General features: G+C 49.3%; 6 protein-coding genes across 6 annotated transcripts, besides 21 other annotated features; all 6 read left to right on the forward strand.

Moving 5' to 3' along the window:
• Tc00.1047053509029.10 (serine/threonine protein phosphatase, putative) lies at positions 1 to 1259 on the forward strand (the record flags this gene model as incomplete). The annotated part of the gene is made up of 1 exon (XM_810007.1): positions 1 to 1259. A coding segment is annotated over one exon (1259 nt), but the record flags the coding sequence as incomplete, so codon positions are not given.
• Positions 1 to 5970: a sequence feature (heterozygous, non-Esmeraldo-like haplotype).
• Positions 1142 to 1225: a sequence feature (GA-rich).
• Positions 1877 to 1908: a microsatellite.
• Positions 1907 to 1947: a microsatellite.
• Positions 2198 to 4027, forward strand: Tc00.1047053509029.20 (hypothetical protein, conserved; the record flags this gene model as incomplete). Its single annotated transcript, XM_810008.1, has 1 exon — positions 2198 to 4027. One exon carries the CDS (start codon positions 2198 to 2200, stop codon positions 4025 to 4027), a length of 1830 nt encoding a protein of 609 aa, XP_815101.1.
• Positions 3472 to 3506: a microsatellite.
• Positions 4075 to 4096: a microsatellite.
• Tc00.1047053509029.30 (hypothetical protein, conserved) lies at positions 4319 to 5479 on the forward strand (the record flags this gene model as incomplete). The annotated part of the gene is made up of 1 exon (XM_810009.1): positions 4319 to 5479. The coding sequence occupies one exon, from the start codon at positions 4319 to 4321 to the stop codon at positions 5477 to 5479; it is 1161 nt and encodes a 386-aa protein (XP_815102.1).
• Positions 5727 to 5774: a sequence feature (T-rich).
• Positions 5817 to 8729, forward strand: Tc00.1047053509029.40 (hypothetical protein, conserved; the record flags this gene model as incomplete). The annotated part of the gene is made up of 1 exon (XM_810010.1): positions 5817 to 8729. The coding sequence occupies one exon, from the start codon at positions 5817 to 5819 to the stop codon at positions 8727 to 8729; it is 2913 nt and encodes a 970-aa protein (XP_815103.1).
• Positions 5971 to 6635: a sequence feature (areas merged during assembly that could not be assigned to a particular haplotype. This can correspond to areas where the two haplotypes were merged or to regions with more than two copies in the genome that were merged during assembly.).
• Positions 6636 to 6740: a sequence feature (areas merged during assembly that could not be assigned to a particular haplotype. This can correspond to areas where the two haplotypes were merged or to regions with more than two copies in the genome that were merged during assembly.).
• Positions 6741 to 7351: a sequence feature (areas merged during assembly that could not be assigned to a particular haplotype. This can correspond to areas where the two haplotypes were merged or to regions with more than two copies in the genome that were merged during assembly.).
• Positions 7352 to 14579: part of a sequence feature (heterozygous, non-Esmeraldo-like haplotype) that runs on past the window's edge.
• Positions 8796 to 8833: a microsatellite.
• Positions 9395 to 9427: a sequence feature (CT-rich).
• On the forward strand, positions 9443 to 10450 carry Tc00.1047053509029.50 (hypothetical protein, conserved; the record flags this gene model as incomplete). Its single annotated transcript, XM_810011.1, has 1 exon — positions 9443 to 10450. One exon carries the CDS (start codon positions 9443 to 9445, stop codon positions 10448 to 10450), a length of 1008 nt encoding a protein of 335 aa, XP_815104.1.
• Positions 10690 to 10713: a microsatellite.
• Positions 10814 to 10839: a sequence feature (AT_rich).
• Positions 10875 to 10912: a microsatellite.
• Positions 10945 to 10985: a sequence feature (A-rich).
• On the forward strand, positions 11027 to 13423 carry Tc00.1047053509029.60 (hypothetical protein, conserved; the record flags this gene model as incomplete). The annotated part of the gene is made up of 1 exon (XM_810012.1): positions 11027 to 13423. One exon carries the CDS (start codon positions 11027 to 11029, stop codon positions 13421 to 13423), a length of 2397 nt encoding a protein of 798 aa, XP_815105.1.
• Positions 13595 to 13622: a sequence feature (AT_rich).
• Positions 13829 to 13850: a microsatellite.
• Positions 14444 to 14464: a microsatellite.
• Positions 14552 to 14579: part of a microsatellite that runs on past the window's edge.

Raw genomic sequence — 14579 nt, forward strand, 5'->3', positions numbered from 1 at the left:
TAAATAAACGCTCCATTTCGTTAGATCCCGATGCGCTCGTGTCACACCACACGCTTCGCACGTTCCATAAGCAATTACTGGATGGCTGTGGGGTCTTATCCCCTCTCTCCTCCTACGGCAATGCTATTTACCACTACATTGTGAAGACGTTTGCGGTTCGCAATGGCTGTCGTCATAGCTCCTCCGACATTGAGGGTTTTGGCCGCACATTATGTAGCCTCTGTGGGGAGGTGAAGGCCGTCCTACAGAGGGAACCACGACATGGAAGTGTTGTTTCCCCATGTTATGTCTTTGGCGACCTACATGGTAACTTTTTGGATCTATTCTACTTTCTCGATAATCTTATCTCGTTTCAGGATCTGCGTTACACCCCGCATCGCTTTCTTTTTCTTGGTGACTACGTGGATCGCGGGGAGTTTAGTGTGGAGGTGTTGGCATACCTCTTCGCCATGAAAGTGCTGGCACCAGAGAAGGTGCTGCTGCTGCGTGGCAATCACGAGGACACACTCGTCAGTGGGGACATCTCCGGATATGGCAACAACAGCTTTCGAGCGCAATGTCAAAACCTTTTTGGCCACGCTCTTGGTGAGGAACTGTGGCACCGTGCAAGTGAGACATTTGCCTATCTCCCACTCACTGCAAACATTGATGGGCGCATCTTCTGCACCCATGGCGGAATCCCACGCTACCGCGGTGGTGTAGATGACAGGCTGCATATATTAAGCCGGAGCGATTTTCCTGCATTTGAGTCTTTCTTTCAAGTTCCCGAAGAGGATACGGCATACATGCGTATGTGTCGGCAGATGGCCATGGACACATGTTGGGCCGATCCCGCTGAGGATGAGAGCACACTTGACAAGTGGGGTTTTGGTGCCAATCCGCGCGGTTCTGGCGTTATTGTCTTTGGCTCCGTTGCCGTGGATCATTTTCTTTTAAATAATAACTTTGAATACATCTTCCGTGCCCACCAAGAGAAGTCAGATGGGCTGAAACTCAGTAAGAGTGCCCGGGTCTTTACAATATTTAGCACCAGCGCGTATGTTGGGCACGAAAACGGTGCCGGTGTTGTACTTGTGGCGGATGGGAAGATTCGACTGATTATTAAAAGCGCCGATGACACCGCTCGTACACCAGTAGTAGCGGAGGAAGAGGAAGACAAGGACGAAGAAGAAGAGGAAAAAGAGGCTGAGATTGAAGCGGAGGAGAGGGAGGAGAAAAAGAATGAAAAAATGCGAAAATCATCACGTCTGGTGAGATAATCTTAGCAGCATCCGTGAGTTAGAGAAGAAGAAGGAGGAGGAAGAAAACGGCAATGGAAGCAAAATTTTGCATGCACAACATTGTGTGTACCGTGGGTGGGTAGAGTAGATGAATCACGGTGAGGTGGTGTAAGTTATTCCTGTGCAAAAAGTACATGGACATTTACAACATACATGGCGGCGGTGGTGGCAGCGCAGAGCATGTGTGGCGGTGATGGTGGAAAGGGAAAGAGAGAGAGAAGCGGAGTGTGCGTAGGAAAGAATTAAAACTAAAGAGGTGGAAAAAAAAAAAAGATGCAAATTGAAGGAATAGAAGTTAAGAGGCATGATGAATTTGCAAAGGCTTCAAGAAAGATAAAAAGAAGGAGGGAGAAAAGGGGGAGAGGAAAAACGTAGGATGCCTTTACGGCCGTCTGATGGATGCCTCTTTGTGACTGTGACTCATTGCCAGCGGAGAAAGAAGGAGGAATACATGCATGCAGAATAAACGAGTAGAGCCATGTTTCCATACACACATATTTATATATAAGCGTACATTGCGGCCGGTTTGATAATGTTGATTGACGGCTGTTTTATATCATCTTATTTTATCCCTGCGAAAGGAACTTCACTTTTCATTGCTGTCGTTGTTGTCTTTGTTGTTGTTGTTCTTCTTCTTTTTTTTCTTTCCTTTTTTTTTTTTTTTTTTGTGTGTGTGTTGCTACAGCCTCCCAGCAATCCTTCAGGCGTCAGTGAGACCCTCACGCACACACACAGATACATATATTTAAAGTACAGGGAACGGAAAAAGAAAAAAAAAAAAAAGGGTTGGGGGGGGAGGAGAAGAGAGAGAAAAAAGAGAGCAGCGACCCGACAGAAACAATCACTGTCTCCATTACACGTGTGAGGTTGACAAAAGGAGGAAAGAACACCGGAAAGAAAAGTGGGCTTTTGACAACATGAGGGTGAGTGAGGATAAGAGGCTACGTGGCCAATCGTTGGTGCCGGGGCAGCGGAATGTGCATCTGGAGCCTGGTCTCACCGTGTCATCCCTTTTCGATACTCATTCCGGTCATAAGGAGAAGGTGGTGCGGGTGTTTGACGAAAAAGGGTGTTTGACAACACGTGAGGTTGGGGTAAAGCGCTTCCAGTTTGCACGACTCTCTATCTTTTACATGATACGCTCATTAACGTGGCCTGTTCTCTGTACGTACTTACTTTTGCTTTATATTGCCATCCTGTTTGCGTTTGCTATGGTTTACTTTATCTGGGGAAACGTGTGTGGGGCGTGGGAGGACGCAAAGTGGGTGACTGCACTTTACTTTACCATTGTGAGCTTGGCAGCGAATGGTGGCTACTTTGGTGAGCCGACGGATACCATGTTGCAACCTGACCACACCTGCTTCACTGGTCGTACTGTCCTAGTGATGCTACTGTCGTATACAAATATCATATTTGTCGGGATTGTGGCGGCACTTGTTGTGGGAAAGGCGGAGTACGGCGGTAGGCTTAGTCAGCGCATTGTGTTCAGTGACTTCTGCTCCCTGACATCTGTTCCAGGACGCCGGGACCGCTGCTGGCGACTCACCTTCCGCATGGCGAACAGCGATAAACAGAAACCGATTGCCCATGGACGACTTCGTCTGTTTATCGTCACTGCAGAGTCACTCAAGGACCGCCGAATGAGCCGTGGGGAGATGAGGAGACAGAGCCTCGCAGAGTTGCCGGAGGAGCAGCGGAGCAGCAAAGGCGGAGGAAAGAGTTGGCGTCAACGACTGCCGCACGAGATGTCAATTGTCAGTATGGAGCAAGAAGAAGGGGGAATTCAGTTGTTACGTGCGAGTGCCTCCTCCTTGATGGAAGACCTGTCGCCGGCGGATACTTCTTTGGCAGTAACGCAGGGGCAGCTGAGCCCAAAGTCCCCACGTGGGAGGCAAAGAAGGGGGAAACGACGTCGTCACGAGGAGCAAAAACCGCCAGGGACGAAGTGTGAATTAGCGACGGGAAGAGGGAAAGAAGGCGACGAGGATCATGCCGCGCAGACGAAAAAGACGTGCATAGGGTCGGCGCCGACATGCGGCAGCACAATCGCGGTGGCAATTTCCGAGCAGGGCCGTGGGATCAGCGATCCTTCACCTTTCGCAGAGGCAGGGATCGAGGCTGCACAACACCAACGACACCAGGAGCGCCTGCCGCTGAAACACCCTGCGAGTTCTCACCCCACTAGCTCTTTTGCTGCTGCTGCTGCCGCTGGTGTTTTTGCTGCCGGAGGAAACCATGAAGATGGTTTTGAACGGGTAAGCATTCACGTAGAGGAGTTGCGCTGGACGAGCAGCAATGAACAGTACTTGGAGGCGCGTCAAGGTCAACTCTCCTTGTGGTTTCCAGTGAGTATCACGCATTTCATTGACCGCCGAAGCCCGCTTTTCCGCTACGTGGACCAGGAGAAGATGGACCCAGCAATGCTTCTGTCACAGTCGCTTTCCTCTGCGTCACCCACGTTGAAGACCACCGGTGAAAAAGGAAATACAATAGGTTCCTTGCGCTCTTTTCAGATTGTGGCGACGTTTGACGCAACGGAAATGGAAAGTGGAGCCACAATCGTGGCAAAACGCACGTACACACTAAATGACATTATCACACATTATCGTTTCTCCAATAAAATGGTGCAAATGCGACCTGGTAGCAATGAGGTGCTGATAGACTACCATTACTTCAATGAGATGATTCCCGTTTCAGGGATGGAGCCCACCTACACCAGCACCTCCGAGAGTGATACAACACTTTAAAACGCGGAAGCAATGTAAAATACATGATTGCCTCTGTTTCGTTTTTCTTGTTTGTTTGTTTGTTTGTTTTTAATGCTTGTACGTATGTGTGTGTGTGTGTGGGAAGGAGGGAGGGAGGGAGATGGAAAGAGAACGGGGAAGCTTTTTTGTTATTGTTGTTGTTGTTGGCTTCCCTTTTGATTTTTGTTTCTACTGCTGCTGGTGGTGGTGGTTTAAACGGTTGGTCTCCGATGGATCGAGGGGAAAAATTGCTTTCTTAGTGGGTTCTTATTTTGAAGGGCAAATTTAGTCATGGAGAAGTACAGAAAGTACGGCGATGCCGCGACGGGTATCAACCCCTTTGTGCTCATGCGGACGCCTACGACATTTTCTGTGGTCGTTGCTGCGGTACTTTTTCCGCTGCGCCTTACGGGGGCGTTGTTATTTTTGACGGCACTCGTCGTGCTGGATGTGGTGGCATATTTCTTTTTCCTTATTCCTGGTATGTCGTGTGTGTCGTGGTGCCTGCTTGCGCCATGCCAGCGGGAGCTTTTGAGGTGCCTGCTCTTTGCTCTTGGCAACGTTGGCATCACGCGGGCGTCGCCGAGGGCGACGGCGGTGGCGAACGCAGCAGGCGGCGATGCAACTCCGGTGGCAGGGGACGTGGTGGTTGTGAACATGCAGTCCGTGTGGGATATGTGCGTGCTTGAGGTGGCAGGGCGGTTGCCGTTGTGCGTGGTTGCTTTCTACATCGGCGGAGCTGCCGGGGCGAACTCGGGAGGGGATGCAAACAAGAAGAAAACGGACCATGACAGTCGTCACGACACGCTCCTTGTGATGGAACCCTCCCCGTTCCAACGTTGGCGTGTGTGGTGGCATATTTACCACACAGGGTCGTTGGAGTTTCTTCGTGCCGCAGCAGGTGGCGATTGTGGTGATTACAAGAGCAATACTGAGCCGGTCCTTCACCTCGCCGCGCTGCAGCAGCGATGTGAGCGCATTGGTGTGCCGATTGTGCTCTTTGCGGAGGGCAGCTGCACCAACGGCAAAGGGATGCTGCGCACATCCCCGCTTTGGGTCCGCACCGCCCCGAGGCGAGTGTTTGTCTGTGCAGTGGATTATGACACCACGGCGGTGCACACGGTGTTACGTCCCCATCGACTTTTGTCGTTTATTTTTTTAATGAGTGCATCACTGCATGGCAGCCGCGATCCGGCGTGGTACAGTCCGCCGTTCCCCACAGCTACGGTAAGGATGGTTGCGTTGCTGGAGAGCTCTCTGAGCAGCGACAGCATACTTGCTACTAAAACTACTGCCGGCGACGGCGCCACTGTTATGTGGGAAGAGGCAAAGGTGCGACAGGCGTTGTGTGCCGCATCCAAGTCGAGGCGTGTGTTGGTGGTTGGGCTTCATGAGAAGTGCGGCTACGCGGAGGCGTGCGTCGGCGTGAAAGCAGGGAGCGTCTCCAATTGACTGGCGAGCACATGTGTTCCACAGACTTGCACCCAGTCACAGGCACACACACAAAAAAAAAAAAAGATGGGAATGAAGAGCAAGAAAACTTGGAACAATGAAAAAAAAAAGCTTTTTGAGGAAAATGAAGGGTATATGTCGTGTTGATTTCATTTAAAAGAACATATATATATATATATACGTCTTTTTGCAATTTAGTTTGTTTGTTTGTTTTACTATTTTATTGTGTATATTTGCCTTTTGGTAATTTTATTTCTTGTTTGTTTGTTTGTTTTCTTTCTTTCTTTTTTTTTTTAATTTTCTAAGGGGGCTTTGCGTTTGTGGACGGCGACGGCACATGTCCCAGCCACACAATGGATACGAGCAGTTGCCATGGTGGAAGCGGATTGCGCTTGATGATGCGTACCGGCGGCGTATTAGGAAGCTCGCGACGCAGCGTTACCGGGAGGAGTTGCACCTGCTGCAGGAATTTCCACGCGAAATTGCGCCCGCCGCCTGGGATGACGGCAGACCCATCCCCCAATCATCGCAGCACATTTGCGTGGAGGATGGGACGCGTGCGTGGGCCACAAAATACCCAGAGAGTATAGTGAAGGTGTCGGGCTTCCAAAAACTGCAAACTGCCGCCGTCGCCACCGTTATTTCAGGCCCCAGAGCGGAAGAACACGAGGCATATATTCTTGAAGAGGTACGGCGGTTGTACAATGAAGAGAAGGCGTCGGAGCGTCTCTATGGGTTGTCTTATTTCTGGAATCGTCAACTTCCACCAAACGGTTTTATTCGTGTGTGGCCCAGCCCTCTATCTGCCATGTGGCCCTCGTTACTCATTTCAGAGCCTTTCACACCCATGTACAAGACACTTTCCGCCCCAGGGAGTAGTGCCGAGTTGCCACCAGGGATGAACCCCACGTGTATGACAGACCCGCTTTGTGTGCATGTTTTTCGCAGAAATGGAGAGTACCTTGGGGCTTGGCGTCAATCTCTATTTCTTATTCGTTACAAAGTTATTTGCTGGGCGTTACATGAGGAGGAACGTCGGCGCACATGCGGTGCCGTGGGTCGTCCCGTTCTTGCATCCGATAAGGCATTCCCAGATGTCGCTACTACGCAAATGTTAAAAAATGTTCCGGAATTTCAGTTGCCTCTTTTACGTCTACAACGTGAGACGGTCACGTTTAGTGCAAAGACGTGCCGCTTGAACCTTCAGAGTCTCAGTGAACCCCTGACATGGGAGGGTATCGTGCCTGCCCCTACCACCTACCGGGCCGAGCAGGCGTACCTGAACTGGCATTCACTGCACAGGAGTTCAGCGGTGGTACGGCAAGCGGTGCGAGATGTGTTTAACCTGCTACCACAGAATGAGGATGGGTTGATAACAAAGACCACATATGTTGAATTCTTTTTGGACCTTCTCAACCTTTTTTTTCCTATGCATATTTCCTCCGCCAATATTTCCATTGCGGAGGAGGAGTGGGTATACCGGGGGACAACTGAATTGATGAGGTTTGAGACATTTTATGAGAAATTCTTTAGTTTCCCGTTTATATTTTTTCGTGATCTCAGCAAAGTGACGAGGGATCAGTATGTGGAGGTGTGGTGTCTGATTCGTGTCTGTTTGTTAGAGAATGAAGTGTCTGTCCTCTCCTGCTTGCAGGATACGGCGGTGTTGGGGCCACCGAATAGTGTGACAAGTGGCGGACTCTCTTTCAATACTTTGTCGCCCGCCGCCAATCCCTCGGCTCCACGCCCCGTCGTCGACTACAGTCGTACACGCCGACCGAAGCGGATATTGGAGGCGACATTGTGCTCCTTGCAGAAGCTGAAGGACTTAGGGCGGAAGAAAGCCCCGCCTCTCATTGGTAAAATTTTGGGTGTTTCATATGATGATATTCTACGACTAGGGGGGACGAGATTCCACAACACAGACAACTATCCGCTACATAGCGCAAAGCAATTGGCGGCGGTGATGGTGAAGGAGAATCTGCAGAAATTGATGCCCTCTCACGCGATTGCGGTGGTGCATGCAAAGGGGAAGCAGCTGCTTGCCGAGACCTCACGGGCCAGGCGGCAGCAAGAACTACAGGAACAGTTGCCGAAGAAAGATAACCCGGGAAGGAGCATGGACAGTGAGTTCAGCAGCGTGCTTACCATTGCATCGTTAAGCAAAAACGAGAATGAAGGGGAAGAGACGGAGGGAAGCAGCGACTTGGTTATAATGAACCGCAGCAACTCTTTTAGGGGACGCTCCCTCGCAGAGAAACGGAGGAAAAAAATGATGGGGTGGAGTCACGTGACGACGGGGCGCCACGCGACATTGGAAAAAATTGAGGAGGCGCGGATGAAGAAGAAATTGATTGAAACGTCGGTGTTTTACCGTCATCGACGCCTGCGGCGAAATGCGGAGCACGCGAAGATCTTGTCGCATATCTCTCGCAGCCACACCGCATGGGAGGTTTGCCGGCATGACATCTATGAAATTCCCCCCGAGAAGCCGGACGAGGAAGACAAACTGCTGGCATTTGTGCAGGACCTCCCAGACGACTTCTTTGATGATGAAAATTCTCTACGGGTGCGGTACGGCATTCACGCGGCTCTTCTTAAAGAACGTGCTGAACGCTCAAAAAATTGTTATCCCATTGAACCCGTGCTTTCCACGTCATCGATGACGATGGCGAGTTCACGTGACACACCGAAGGGAAACGAGCAGGACTCTCCCGCCACGTGCATGTATACTGCATTGACGGCCGATGATACGACGAATGGCAGTAGTCGTGGCGGTGCGGTTTCGTCTGTTCATGTCTTTAGGACAAGGCGACGTACCCCAAATGGGGAAGGAGCGAGCAGAATGTCAAATTCCCCCGGTTTGACATCGCTTGTTGGCGACGGATCATCCCCGTCTTCCTCTTGTAGGATGAACTCATCTTCAACCCCACCATCGTCGGCATCCAGTGGAACGATGCGAGGGGATCCACCGGAGGAGAGGAATGGCAGTCGTGAAAATGTCAGGGATATGGCTTCACTAGAGGAATGGTCGAAACGAAAGGAGGAGTTGGAACCAAAGCGAGCGTTCTATATTCGTTTGAATTTCAAACAAAATATGGATGTTAATTATAAAAAATTGCTGCAGAAAAAGCCACATCGTCTTTTTCCGCTTTCTATGCCCACCGCAAGGAAAGGGGCTCCCTCGACGGTTGTTAAAAGTCGTCTCCAGGAAGGACTCCGCCCGTCGGGAGCTCAACAGACATTTTGAGTATATCCCTCATATCTACACCTACATATGTATGTATGTCCGTATGATGCCTATATATTTAGGATGTTTTGTTTCTTGTTTCTTTTTTTTCTTTTTTTTTTTTTCCTGAAGAGTTCTTCCAAAGGGAAAGGGAAGGAGGGGAGGATGTTTGCATTCACTGAAGAAAAGATACTTTTTGTTTTGGGGCTGTGTTTTTCCTTTCTTTCTTTCTTTCATGTAGGCCATGTTTGTTGTGGAAGTTGACGGGGGGTTTATTATTATTTTCTCCTTTCTCTCCATTTTGTTATTATTTCCCCCTACCCCTACCCCTCCCTACCCTGTCGAGGTGTGGGTTTTTAGTTGTGGAGGAAGTAGCGGGTACTGTGGAAACTCATGTACGTCAAATATTACCGATGTATTGGCTTAAAGTAAATTTTCCTTCTCTATTTTGCTTTATTGTTATTATTGTTTTTATTTGTATGTGTCTTTTATGAGCGAAAGAGGGAGAAGGAGAAAGGGAGGGCGTTCTTGTTTGTTTTTTTTTTGTATGATTTGCTGCAATGCGAAGATTTGTGAATAGACGACGTCTGCGTGTGTTTTACTCCGCTGCTTTTTGTTATTGTTGTGTGTGCGTTTGGAATTGCGATGTCGCTTTGTTTCCTCTGTGGGAGCATCACTCACAACCATCTCTTCATCTCTCTCTCTCTTTCTTTCTTTCTAGATCTCCGTGTAGGATGACTGCTGGGGGCGGCGTTCTGACACCATCCAGTGCGGGGGCGCAAATTATCCACTTGGCCTCTCGCCTTGTTGTTGGCGTGAGGCTCCATGGCACCATCGCCGCTTTTCACCCTCGCACCCGCGGTCAACTGAAGTGCCGCCCGTTCCTTCGCTACTTTGCCGAGACGCTGCATCGACTCCGCTGCGACGTGACGCTGTTTGTCCCTGTCAACTCACGCACGGGGCCACAGCAGGTGGCGGAGCTCAGCACGCATGAATTTCCCTGCGAGTACCGCGTGGTGCATGATCCGACGTCAGGGGCTGTGGATGACTGTAGCAGGGGGCAGCGCAGGGGCGGAGGCGGTGCGTCGCGGGGGAACTTCCAGGACCTCCTCAACAGGGTGGCAACAGAACAGCAGACATCCCCAAGTCGCATCTTATTTATCGAATCCGAGATCAACTACCGCTTCAGCCCCGTGCAGACGCTTGTTGTGGAGGCGTTCCAGGCACATCGCATTCGTCAACGCCGGCGGTCAATGGGGGAAGCGGCGGAGGCGGAAGAACGACGCCAGGCGGGAGAACATCACGCGGCACTGTTAGAGTCGGAGTATTCATGGACGCAGGGAGGGCGTGTGTCACGACTGCGTCATGCGCAGCCCTCGGCACCGTTTTCTGCCGAGTTACACGGTGATCCACAGGAGGAAGCGAAGAAGGACGATGTACGTTCGGCGGCTCTTGCCATTAACCGGGAGGACTACACGCTGGTGGCACTAGCTGGGATGCTGGTCGAACTTGCAGCAGCGGATGTTGCCGTCGCGGATTATTTGCGCGTGGAGCCACTGGTTGAGAAGCTTACGGTGCCCTTTCACGGGGAGGTGAATTATCTCCCAATGGAGAACTGTGACGACATGGAGTTGTGGGACTGGGCCGCCGTGGAGGTCCGAGAGGCGAGGAGGAAGGAAGAGGCAGAGACGGCCGTACCGGAGGTGGAAGAACGGGAGGAGCACCGTGATCTATTCAAATGAAGCAGGAGGCCGGTACAAGTATATATTTATAATTTGATGATTATTATTTCCTCTCTTTCTTCTGTATTTATATGTCTTTACGGATGCAATTGCACTCTTTATATTTTTCTTTGGGGAAGGAATTCTCAAAAAAAAACCAAAAAAAAGAAGAAAAAGGAAGACAAATACTACACACATTACACACACACAGAGAGAGAGAGAGAGACATTATTAGAAACAAGCAGACAAACAAAAGTGCGAAATAAAATAAAATAAAATAAAATCAGAAGAACAGGAAAGGAAAAAGGAAAAAGGAAACAACTCCCCACAAGAAGGGAAGCAAAGGCGAGGTCAATATTGCGATACTTCCCCCCCATCCCCCTGTTTATATATTTATATTTATATATAAACCTCATTGTTACTGCTTTTATTATTACCATTCATTAGAGAGAGAGAGAGAGAAAGACAGAAAGAAAGAAAGAGGTTGCAGCAGAGCAGTCTCCGTAACAATTGCGAAAAAGGAAAAGAGAAAAAAGAAAAAAAAAAAGGAAAGAAACATTGTATTACAACAAGAGAGAAAAAATAAGTAAATAAACGATGAGCATATCGTTGATGACAATTGCCAATACACTTTCTTCGGAATGCACGTATTATGCGGGTGACCCGGACCTCTTGAAGAGTGAGCGATATGCGGAACGCATCTCTAAAATGCTGCAGTCAGAGAAGGCAGACCTTCTTGCCGCACGCGTCGCCATTCACGCTCAGCTGCGGGATGCCTTCAAGGACGACAGTGTACAGAAGCTGTTGAAGCCATATCTTCGTGAAGATGAAACCTTCCAGGCGTTGATTGACGACGCCAAGAGTCGCGCCAAATTCTTCTCGCGGAAACAGCAGGAGCTGCAGGCAGCTGTGATGGCAAGTGAGGAACAGGTGGCGCTGCGAGATGCACATCGCGAGTTGGCCGCATGGGAGCGTGAGAACGCGGTACTCTTACGGCACCAAATGTTCATGTCCTACAAACCCGCCATGTCACTTCTTCTTGAGAGCGCCGCTACTGTGGCCTTGTACCGTCAGTACGCCGCCCTTGAGGACGGGGGTGACACGAGTGAAAGCAGCAGCGGAGAGGTGCCTGAGCAGCTGGTAAAAATGGGTGGCGTGCCACTTTTCACCACACAAGCCCCGAACAAGGAGTTTGAGGTGGATGAGCACACAAAGATGTTTTCCCAGCAGGTACTGCAGAACAAGCGGGTAGAGTATGAGGAGAAACGGGCGTTGGTGGTGAAACAACGAAAACGCCTGGAGGATTGTCCTTCCCTGCAACGCCTACATGACTTTATTAACACTCGTAACGATATTTTTCGTAAATATGGTATTGACCTGCTTGTATCCCTCCGTGTACGCCGGGACAAGGCACTTGCCGAGCCATTTGAAGGGGGCGAGGATGCAACCGTGTCTGGATTGCCCCATACAAACGAGATTATGAAAAGCCGCCGTGTGGCACAATATTCACTCGCCAAGATTGTAGAGCAGTGTCATCAGAATTATCTCAGCATCCTCATCACGGAGGATCTGGATGCCTTGATGCGGAGTACAGGTCTTGAAAATCGTGAGGCGCTACAGGGCCTGAAGCCTTTGAAGGATATGGAGACATTCCGCTACTGGTTACTGGCAAGCATCACCGCGGATACGCCGCAGATTGGACCAAATAAGCTTGTAGGAAAAAATCCCACTCCCGTCGATGAGTACAAGAAGCTTTGGCAACCGCAAAAGTCCAGTTATGTACCCTCATTGAATACATCTCACAGACAGCAGTTTAAAATTATGGCGGAGCGACGTGGATTTCCCCACATTATCATCCTTTCCCCCGTTACCTACACCTACATGCAAAACAATGATCCCAAAACGATTATGAAAGGGGAACTGGACTTGATGGTATATGACCAGACCAACGAAAAGGTCCTATTGATGATTGCCAATTCGAAGGATGAACGTCGTCCACGGGGTGCTTTCCTTCTTGGGCAGGAAGAACGATATCGTTTTGCCGCCGTGATTCGTGCTGCCATTGCAAATGATAATGAGTTATTTGACTTTCAGTGTCAAGGGACGCTAGCGGAGTACTTTTTTGATACGGAAGCCGGATCTGAGGAAAATTATTACTGCATTATGGCCCCGTTTAAGGTCTCTCAGAAGGTTTCACCCGTTATTCACGTGCCCGTGTCTGCTCTGCGTCCCTTCGCCACCTGTCCGCCACGTTACTTTCTTCTGGGTTCAAACTGGGGCGCCAGCTCGGGCAATGCGAAGAATCCATATGCCATTTCCCATGTTCACTCGGAGTTAAATGAGGACGCCATTGTTCTGCAACAAAATATCTCCGAGGGGTTCATCCAAAAAAATGTGATGCCGCACCTTATTACGCGCAGTGAGGGAATTGAGATTATGAAACGGGAACGGGAGCAGAGGGCACGTGAGCAACGCGAGTCCATGTCTGCACGATCGGGGACACTTTTATCCTCCGCACGTGGCACCCGCTCGTTGGGGCAGACCCCACGCGACAGTGCTCGTACCCCGCGTCACACGACGACATACCCCAGTGATGTCGCCTCCACTCCGTTGGAGGAGGCTGAGAGGGAGGACGGCATTCTTCCCGAAGAGGAAGACCCACTCGCCCCTGAACTCCCGGGAGATGTGTTGCGACCTGTGAGAGAGGCATTGCTGAACAGGCGCTTCTTGCAACCTGGATATCTTCAGCGCCGCTTGAAGGACCAGGAGATCAAGAAGCTGCCGGCGGTGAAGGACGGCCGACTGCGCACCCCACTCATGGTGTTTCATGAAATAATGAAAGTAAAACACGGGGAGGAGGAACCGCCTCTCAGTCAACCACAAAGTGCACGTGGCCGATTGAACAGCATCAGCGGCAATAACAATAATAATAGTAACAACGGCAACAAATGCAGCCCGAGAACCGCCGTGCGCAATTCCCTTAGTTTCTCTTGAACGCAAAAGTAGGTGATGGTGGTGAGTGGGTATTGGCACAGGAGAGGGAAATATTTGGGAACTCCGATGGTAATGATGCAGGGGAAATAATGTTTGTTGGGGGAGGGGATGTCATTGCGCATGCAGTGGAAAGGAGACAATGACTGCCTCCACCCGGAGAATCAAAAACACATTTTTATTTATTATTTATTTATTTAAACTTGTTTCGGTGTGTATGTGGGGGGTGGATGCATGGAAATGTTTTTTGTTTGTTGTTGTTTTCAAAAGAAATGAGCACGCACCCAACAACCAACAACATGAAAATAAATTTAGAGGGGGGAAATAATGAAAAAAAAAAAAAGGGAGGTGCAGGGGCGGTGGCTGCATGAACTCTTTTCATTGTTGTTATTTGTTTTTACGATTAGATTTGTTTGTTTGTTTGTTTGTTGTTGTTGTTGTTTTCTGCGGGTATTGGATGAGGAAATGCAGACTCCACGGTACGTACAGAAGAAGAAAATGTGTTGGTGGTAGCGGTGGTTAAAGGAACAAAAGAGACGTAGACATATATATATATATATGCATTTAGAGTGGGAGAGAGGAGGGGGAGAGGAGGGGAGGGAAAAAATAATGCTAGCGGAAATAGAGGCAGGAGGAAGGGAAGAAAGTTTTCACTTGTGTTAATATACACTCCCTTGTGCAGGTGGTAAAGGAGGAAGAGGAGGAGGAGGCATCGCTGCCAGACTGAGTCGTGTAGATAACATCCCTTCAGGCTTTTTATTCTTCTTTTTTTTTTTTTTTCGGGTCTATTTACATATTATTGTTAGATATATACTGCCTTACGTGGATGCATACGTATCCTAAGTTGCGTTAGGCCCTGGTCGTATCGCCTTTTATAGTTTTTTATTGTTGTTTTTGTTGTTTTTCTTGTGTGTTTGTTTATTTATTTATGACGTGACCCAATGTTTTTGAGACGGGTTTTTATCCCGCAATGAACACGATGTGACATTGCATGACTTCTGAGACACCGAATGGACCGGAACAATATGTATATGTATATGTATACATGTTTGAACGTCATTCTCTGCTATTCATGTTTTTTATTGTTGTTGTCGTTGTTTTTTTATCATAGTTGTGCTTGTTTGCATGGTAGTATGTGCGTGTGTGTCTGTCTGTGGGT

The sequence above is a fragment of the Trypanosoma cruzi genome, genomic scaffold (genome assembly GCF_000209065.1).
Source record: "Trypanosoma cruzi strain CL Brener 1047053517129 genomic scaffold, whole genome shotgun sequence".
Classification (NCBI taxonomy): domain Eukaryota; phylum Euglenozoa; class Kinetoplastea; order Trypanosomatida; family Trypanosomatidae; genus Trypanosoma; species Trypanosoma cruzi.